Genomic DNA, 9,465 nt, shown 5'->3' with positions numbered 1-9,465 from the left:
CTTTTGACTGGTACTGTGCACACTTTGACACACACACTAAGCACCATTCATTTGTATCTCTCTCTCTTAGTCTAATAAATGGGATGCCAGTGAGATGTTAAACTAGTACGGGCTCAGTCATGTGTGTCAATGCAATAGAATCCTACTCTGATGTGTTCTGCCTGCAACAAAATCTCCTGCATAGTTAGTTTTGCTTCGGTATGTTGCATTGAAAGTGGCTCATATTGCGTTCACTCGATCACTATTGCCACAGAAAAGGGAAATGTTGATAGTGTTAACAGGGAAAACTCTAGAAAGTTGGGTGAAGTTCACTCTCGTGCTTCTCTCCGTGGGCTGATATTTCTTCTGCATGGGGGCAGTCTCGGGGCTACTGCACAACTTGGAAGGAACATTGCTGATGACTGTATTACAATCATGTTGGTTAGGCTTACTTGAGTTAAATTGTATTATGTTTTGGTATTGAAATACTTTCTGTAACTGGTGATGACACTCCAAATAATAATGGAGAAATGGTATAAGAGTAACTAATAGCGACAATTACTGCTTAGTACATCATGGTGCGCTAAAAAATGTGAAAAAGCCCAACGGGCGTCTATTACCAGAATGTTAGCAGAATTAGCACAGGTAATAGCAAATGTCCATGTAGGCTACTAGCTAAATGACATTCAGTAGTTCCTATCCTATATATGTATACCTTTATGACCTGGATTACCTGTATTTGCAATTTGTTTATTACAGTTTGCGCTCTTTAGCATATTTAGCTAGTAGCCTATATGGAAATTTGCTATTACCTGTGCTAATTCTGCTAGCATTCAGGTAATAGAGAATCTGTGGTATGAATGAAAGATTACTGTACACCAGCAGAGCCCATCCAACTTGAAGGAGCTGGAGCTGTTTTGCCTTGAAGAATGGGCAAGAATCCCAGTGGCTAGATGTGCCAAGCTTATAGAGATATACCCCAAGAGACTTGCAGCTGTAATTGCGGCAAAAGGTGGCTCAAAAGGTGGGGGGGGGGGGGGGGGGGGGGGGGGGGTGAATAGTTATGCACGCTTAAGTTTTCAGTTTTTGTGTCTTATTTCTTGTTTGCTTCACAATAAAAAATGTGTTGCATCTTCAAAGTGGTAGGCATGTTGTGTAAATCAAATGATACAAACCCACCCAAAATACATTTTAATTCCAGGTTGTAAGCAACAAAATAGGAAATATGCCAAGTGGGGTGAATACTTTCACAAGCCACTGTACAAATATTTCCAATACAATGACAGAACTGTTTCTGGGAAAGTCAGATGATTTACCCGGGTTAATAATTAGTCATAGAGAGCGGAACAAAAACTCACGGTTGTCATTTCGCCTTTTTCTTCTTCCTCTTTTTAAGACGGACATAAATAAGCCCCCTGACCTATCTAGCAGAGAAGCAGGCACAATGAGCAAGCTCACTTTACTTGCAGGTAAAAACATTCTTAATATGTTCACATATATTCTGTTTGTGTGAAATTCTTATTTTTATTGACTCTAAATATGTGCTTTTGAAGGTCTGTGCTTCGCCCTGTGCCAATTGGGTGAGTTTCCACTTTTAAAAAAAACATTATGACATTTCCCACACATTATTAAATCAACATTTTATGATTTTTTTAACTTGAATTGTCACTCAGTATTCATCAAGAGAATTATGTTTGTTTGTATCAGTCATCTAATATTGTGATATATAAGAACGATGCTACCATGAAGTTGTGTCACCCTGGGAAATTCTGACTGTGACTCTGCAAAAACCATATATGATAGACATTCTGTTCCTGTCTAAGGCTCGACCTCCCAACTGGTCTGCTACTTTACCAACTGGTCCCAGTACAGACCTGGAACTGGGAAGTTCCTGCCAGCTAATGTTGACCCTCACCTGTGTACTCACCTGATCTACGCCTTCTCCATTATCAACCCTGCCAATGAGCTTGCCACCTATGAGTGGAATGATGAGACCCTCTACAGTTCCTTCAATGGACTTAAAGACAGGTTTGCATCTTTTACCAAGACATTCTGAGATGTTCAGGGATAATTATTTACTGACAATAGTAATTGTATTTTTGTCATCTAACAGAAATCCTCAGCTCAAAACACTTTTGGCTGTCGGTGGATGGAAGTTTGGCACACAACAGTGAGATATCTAATTTCTTATATTTACATAGGTAAAAGGTAGTATATTTTTGAAGGATTGATAATATCTTTTATATTTAGTAATGTCTACTTGTTTGAGCATCCCTAATTCTCCCTAGGTTCAGTATCATGGTTTCATCACCTGACAATCGGCTGAAGTTCATCCAGTCTTCGATCAGTTTCCTTCGGAGGCATAGTTTTGACGGGCTGGACCTGGACTGGGAGTACCCTGGAGCACGGGGAAGCCCTCCAGAGGACAAGCAGAGATTCACACTGTTGTGCAAGGTGATGGTTAGGGTTATGGTTAGGCCAGGATGTGGACATGAAGCCATGATTACGGCTAGGGTTATGGTTGAGCCGGGGTGTAGCTAGTTTTGGGAAACAATGCTACTAGACTTTTATTTAGGGATGTTCAGACCTTTCCATATGGCAATACATGCAATGCCATATGAGTAAAAAGACATCTGTTGTTTTTTGTAGGAGCTCCTCGAGGCCTTTGAGGCTGAGGGCAAGGCAGTCAGCCGCCCCAGGCTGCTGCTTACGGCTGCCGTGGCTGCTGGGAAAGGGACCATTGATTCTGGCTATGAAATTGCAGACATTGCTAAGTAAATATGGACTTTAACATTATAACCACCTTAGTCACATTTTAGAAAACCATAATACAGTGAACAGGATCCCATTTGGATGAATGGATGTGTATTAATTCAACTTGTCTTCTGGGTCATTCCATATCATTTCAATCACTTTTTGACTGCACCTCTTTGGATTTTAACGAAACCTTTCATTCGTGTTTGCCCATGGTGGAAGTGGTCAGAAAAGTGACTTTGGACCTGAATGCCAAAACATATAGGAGCTAGCATGAGACATTCATGTCTTTATCACTAAAAAAGAGAAACTGTTGAGTTTGATATCATTTTAAAGCTGAAATCATATGGAAATGACCTTGCTGTCTTTAGATACCTGGACTTCATTAGCGTGATGACCTATGACTTCCATGGATCCTGGGAGACCTTCACAGGACACAACAGCCCTCTCTACCAGGGATCCCATGACACAGGAGACCATATCTACTTCAACACAGTGAGAAAGGGGCTTTCGAAGAATAAAACACCATAAATCACACTTCTAGTCTACATGTTAAATAAAGCCCATCAAATGTGAGTGTAAAGAAAGTACTGTATACATTCATGCAATCTCTCTGGCAGGATTTTGCCATGAAATACTGGCGAGATCAGGGAGCCCCTGTTGAGAAGCTGATGATGGGATTTGCTACGTATGGACGTTCGTTCCAGCTCGCCTCTGTAGATAGTGGGGTCGGAGCGTCAGCCAACGGTGCTGCTGCAGCTGGACCTTTCACCAGGGAAGCTGGTTACTGGTCTTATTATGAGGTAGCAAGGCTTAATTGCGTTTGAAAGGTATCAAATTGATAGTTAACTTTTCGATTGAGGTAACCTGTTGCCCCTCATGTTTCCAGATCTGTACTTTCCTCCAAGGAGCCAGAATCCAGTGGATTGAGGATCAAAAGGTTCCCTATGCCTCTAAAGGAAATGAGTGGGTAGGATTTGACAATAGGGAGAGCTATGACACAAAGGTATGCAGCAGTATTCCTGGGTTATATTCCAAAATGTTGAACCAAACATCTATTTTTTTCTAAGCTAAGAAATTGCAAAAGACTCAAAGACATACTCCTGTTATTTTCTTATGCTCTCCCTTCCTAAGGTCGGCTACCTTAAGGAAAATGGCTTTGGAGGGGCCATGGTTTGGAATCTGGACCTGGATGACTTTGCTGGACAGTCATGTGGACAGGGCAACTATCCCCTGATCAGCCATCTTCAAAAACTCCTCAACATTGGTAAATCACGTTTAAACTTTCTTACTTGTCCAAATATATACAAACATGTCAATGTTTTTTTTGTGGTCGAGTGCTATTCTCAATAGACATATTAAATTGTATTTTCACCCAGAACGACCTCCCCTGCCACCTACACACACCCCAATGCCAGGGGAACCACCCACAGTCAAGGCCACAACTAAGGCCAGTGGTAGTTTCTGTGCAGGCAGGGCTGGTGGGCTGTATGTCAAAGCAGATTCCCCGAGCTCTTTCTATAACTGTGCTAACGGCATCACCTGGATACAGAGCTGCCCCGCTGGCCTCGTCTTCAGTGACAGCTGCAAATGCTGCAACTGGCCCTAGGACTGTTATTTGACCTATGGGAGAGTTGGGTATGTTGAACCATTTTTTAAAAACATTCAGCATCACTACGTCAAGGGAAATATAATAGTCTTCCTAACAAAGATATCTACATATATTTCAGGATGTTGTGTATCGCTGGAAATAATCAGAATGTATGTAAACATACTTTACCATAGCCTCTCTTTTGTAAAATGTACATGTTCGTTTTCTTTTTTGTCAATGTACCTTTTCAGTGTCACAGTCAATTGTTTCATTCCTTGCTGCTGCTCAAATGAACTTCTCACTTCCTTGGTTGCTTTCTCAAGAACCTCAAGGGGGGCTAGATCACTGCTTGTTTTAAGTTTGTGTAGATAGGTCACTACCTTGAGTAGAGGTCGACCGATTAATTGGAATGGCCGATTAATTAGGGCCGTTTTCAAAGCAATCGGAAATCGGTATTTTTGGACACCGATTTGGCCGTTTTTTTTTTTTTATACATTTGGAACATCGTTGGGCGATTAGGCCTTTCTCGTAGTCAGCGTTCCAATTCATCCCAAAGGTATTCGATGGGGTTGAGATCAGGGCTCTGTGCAGGCAAGTCAAGTTCTTCCACACCAATCTCAACAAACCATTTCTCTATGAACCTCGCTTTGTGTACGGGGACATTCACTGGAACTGAGGGGCCTAGCCCGAACCATGAATGCCCCAGACCATTATTCCTCCTCCACCAAACTTTACAGTTGGCACTATACATTGGGGCAGGTAGCTTTCTCCTGGTATCGTTCAAACCCATATTCGTCCGACGGACTGCTAGATGGTGAAGCGTGATTCATCTTTCCAGAGAACACGTTTCCACTGCTCCAGAGTCCACTGGCGGCGAGCTTTACCCCACTCCAGCCGAGACTTGGCATTGCGCATGGTGATCTCAGGCTTGTGTGCGACTGCTCGGCCATGGAAACCCATTTCATGACGCTCCCGACGAACAGTTATTGTGCTGACATTGTTCCAGAGGCAGTTTGGAACTCGGTAGTGAGTGTTGCAACCGTAGAAAGATGATTTTTACGCGCTACTCGCTTCAGCACTCAGCGGTCCCATTTTGTGAGCTTGTGTGGCCTACCACTTCGCGGCTGAGCCGTTGTTGCTCCTAGAGGTTTCCACTTCACAATAACAGCACTTACAGTTCACCGGGGCAGCTCTAGCAGGGCAGAAATTTGACAAACTGACTTGTTGGAAAGGTGGCATCCTATGACGGTGCCACATTGAAAGTCACTGAGCTCTTCAGTAAGCCATTCTACCGCCAATGTTTGTTTATAGAGATTGCATGGTCGTGTGCTCACTTTTATACACCTGTCAGCAACGGGTGTGGCTAAAATAGCTGAATCCACTCATTTGAAGGGTGTCCACATACTTTTGTATATACTGTAGGTTTAGGACCTCATATTGTAGCTTAACTGATGTACAAAACAAATTTTAAACTATCTACTTTGGTTTAGATACGAGCATGAAACCTATAACACAATAAATTAATTTGACTTTGTGAAAATCTGTTTTTTGTACCTAACTTGCTAACCATTCTTTCCATGTGGTTTCTTCCTTCACAGACTCCATGAAATGATGACCTCGGCTCGTCCTAAATATTTGGTCACATGATTAATTCTGTGTATGGAGTTCTAACTTGAATATACTTATTCTTGTAACTATATAAGGCCTTATCAATTATGTCACGTGGATAATGAATGTATATGTTATTGAAGGGTGAAGAAGAGTTTTGTTTATGGAAAGTTACTGTGAGAGAAAAGGGGAACAGAGACTATAACCAAAGTCTGTTCCCTTATGTGAACAGAAGGTCGCTTGTAAACATCATGGAGTAGTGATCGGATAAAGAGCAACAGCACAACATTTAGGCAGTATTGGGCAACAGATAGCAGTTTGGAGAAGTTACACCACTAACCTCATTTTGACATATAAATGCCTGTTTGATCATGTGCAAAGTGTGCTTGCAGCTGAAGCACCCAGTTTGTTGAATAAACGTGGTTTGAGCTTTTTCTAGTTGTCCGTTTGAGTTTATACTCTGTTCAGAACCTAACAATGGTTTCCTAGAAACACGGGGTGGCTCAACTAACCCTTTTGCTCAATTTACCCCACTCTCCTCTATGTACAGCACTGAGGGGCAATTTTCACATTTTTATGAATGACACTATATACAGTGTATCTTCCAAACACACAGGCTATATTAATCATACAAAGTAAATATCCTGTTATTTCATTTACTGGCTGTGTGTCATCTCACGAGCTAGGTTTCCATCCTATTTGCAATAGATTTTCATCCAAATATTCAAGACTCTGAATAAAACAGTTTGCGCATTCTTCCACCAGATGTGTTTCCATCAAACATACTTTTTCTGGATAAAAGGCTGCGGGTGATGACATAGTGCACATACAAATAACTTTTGCTGTTAAATTCCCATGTACCAAATGAAAAAATACAAGTTAAAGGGGAATTTCACCATGGCTCTGCCACAGCATATAGTCCTTACTATATTAACCACATTACGTTTTTGTCGTAAACATTAACATTATCCAAACCAAAAGCTAGAACGAGCACATTGTCATTTCACTGGTAGAATCGGGAAGTTTCGACTTCCTGTGTATTTATCTGTTCATAGTGGAACAAAGTCCAGCATTCATAGCGAATGCAGATATCGCCCCGCTAGCTAGATGAGGAATGCCCACAAACATAGTTTGTCACGTTGTTTAATTTCAAATGACCAACACACAGTAATCTAAGAACTTCTCTAGGCAATTTACTTTTTCAATGTTTGTTTTTCACTCACATTTGTCATCCAAATCCAACTTTATTTGCAACATGCGCCGAATACAAGTGTCGACTTTACCGTGAAATGCTCACTTACAAGCCCTTAACCAACAGTGCAGTTCAAGAAGAGTTTAAGAAAATATTTACCAAGTAAACTAAAATTAAAAGTAACACTAACAATAATAACGAGGCTATATACAGGGAGCACCAGTACCGAGTCAGTGTGTGGGGGTACAGGCTAGTTAAGGTTATTTGTACATGTAGGTGGGGGTGAAGTGACTATGCATAGATAATGAACAGCGAATAGCAGCAGTCAGTCCCTCGAGGATTTCGCGGAAAAAAATGTGTGATTTCTGCAGCTAAAAACACTTGATTTTGTGGCAGCTTTTCTGAAATTCTGCGATACATTTTGCAATGGGTTTTTTTCATGGTAATTTCATATGAAGCAATACAAAGTCATATGTGCTCAGTTTTAGGACGATTTTAAGCATGGCATCTAAAGTTCTCAATTCTGTTTATTTTCCTGTCATAATCCACTCACACATTCACTCACACACACCTCTCCTCACCATCAGGCTTGGGGTTTGCTATCAACACGAGATACACCTCCAACTCACACTCTCTCTCTCTCTCTCTTTCTCTCTCTCTCTCAAAAAAACAAAGATTCAAAGCTGATCAATCGCTTTCAATTTGATGGTTGACATTTCTTTCGCATAAATTGTCTTCAAAATACTTGAAGTTGCAATTTTTTCTGAAAGGGTCGTAAGGGAGATAAAGAACAGAAAACGTAAAAATAGAGTTTAGTGGTTGATATGAACTTTTAAAACAGTATTACTATTTCTAAAAAATAAAAATATCCAGAAAGATGGTGCTTTCGGGATCCGTATTAAGTTTTACAGAGTATAAAACGGCAAAGCTGACAAATTGCACTCAGTGCTTTGAAAAGCGCTCTCCATAGACAGACTAGGGAGAACAGAGTGCCGACCACCCTACTAAAGCCAAGGTTAGCGGAGTAAAAGTTTGATTAAAACGCCACTCACCTTGATTTCTTCAGCGCTTGCCACAGTCTTCCCTGCTACCACTTCAGTGGTACCACTTCAGGAGAGCTGCTGCTGCTGTGGGAACTGTTCTGACATTCTCATATGCTTTGCTGATTCCAAGTGACTGTTGATTGTCGACTTTCTCTTGTTTCCAAAAACATTTGGAAACTGTTTCGCTTGGTCTTTAGCTGTTATTTTTGTTGGCAAATGAGATTGATTTCTGTTCATTGTACTGCCTGTCAGCCATCAATAATCACCCATCACCCATCTTCGCACGTGAATACGCTGACAGGCCAGGGAGAAAAACTTTGTTGACGTGTGGTTGTATTGGGCCCTTTTTCACAGTAACAGTGTAGTAATTCGCCAAAATTACGAATCCGATTATGATTGGACCTTTTTATGCACTTAATGTGCGGGGATTGGTCAAAATTGCGAGCTGTCAAATAATATGCGCTGATTGGTTGATTTTGCATTGCATTATGCGTTCGCAGAATCGCAGAATCCTGGAGGGACTGAGCAGTGTACAAAAAGGAGGGGGGGTCAATGTAAATTGTCTGGTGGCGATTTGTCTTATGGCTTGGGGGTAGAAGCTGTTGAGGAGCCTTTTGGTCCTAGACTTGGTGTTCCGGTACCGCTTGCCGTGCGGTAGCAAAGAAAACGGTCTATAACTTGGGTGACTGGAGTCTCTGACAATTTTATGGGCTTTCCTCTGACACCGCCTATTCTATAGGTCTTGGATGGCAGGAAGCTTGGCCCCAGTGATGTACTGGGCCATTCGCACTACCCTCTGTAGCGCCTTATGGTCAGATGCCGAGCAGTTGCCATACCAGGCAGTGATGCAACCGGTCAGGATGCTCTCGATAGTGCAGCTGTAGAACTTTTTGAGGGTCTGGGGACCCATGCCAAATCTTTTCAGTCTCCTGAGGGGGAAAATGTTTTGTCGGGCCCTCTTCATGACTGTCTTGGTATGTTTGGGCCATGATAGTTTGTTGGTGATGTGGACACCAAGGAACTTGAAACTCTCGACCCGCTCCACTTCAGCCCCATTGATGTTAATGGGGGCCGGTTTGGCCCTCTTTCTGTAGACCACGATCAGCTCCTTTGTCTATAGTCCACGATCAGCTCCTTCGTCTTGCTCACATTGAGGGAGAGGTTGTTGTCCTGAAACACTCTGCCAGGTCTCTGACCTCCTCCCTATAGGCCGTCTCGTCATTGTTGGTGATCAGGTCTACCACTGTGTTGACATGGTGTTGGAGTTGTGTTTGGCCACGCAGTCGTGGGTGAACAGG

The 9,465-nt window shown here is 42.1% G+C and overlaps 1 protein-coding gene across 1 annotated transcript; it reads left to right on the top strand.

Moving 5' to 3' along the window:
• Positions 1–1,315: 1,315 nt before the first annotated feature.
• On the top strand, positions 1,316–6,366 carry LOC139416189 (acidic mammalian chitinase-like). Its single transcript, XM_071164560.1, has 12 exons — positions 1,316–1,448; positions 1,533–1,559; positions 1,803–2,007; positions 2,093–2,149; positions 2,268–2,433; positions 2,629–2,753; positions 3,105–3,228; positions 3,354–3,536; positions 3,623–3,739; positions 3,868–4,000; positions 4,113–4,371; positions 5,923–6,366. Exons 1-11 carry the CDS (start codon positions 1,424–1,426, stop codon positions 4,340–4,342), a joined length of 1,392 nt encoding a protein of 463 aa, XP_071020661.1. The 5' UTR covers positions 1,316–1,423; the 3' UTR covers positions 4,343–4,371; positions 5,923–6,366.
• The last annotated feature ends 3,099 nt before the right edge of the window (positions 6,367–9,465 follow it).

The sequence above is a fragment of the Oncorhynchus clarkii genome, chromosome 9 (assembly GCF_045791955.1).
Source record: "Oncorhynchus clarkii lewisi isolate Uvic-CL-2024 chromosome 9, UVic_Ocla_1.0, whole genome shotgun sequence".
Classification (NCBI taxonomy): domain Eukaryota; kingdom Metazoa; phylum Chordata; class Actinopteri; order Salmoniformes; family Salmonidae; genus Oncorhynchus; species Oncorhynchus clarkii.
Note: the sequence above shows the minus strand (reverse complement) of the source record. Positions and strands in the feature narration are given on the sequence as shown.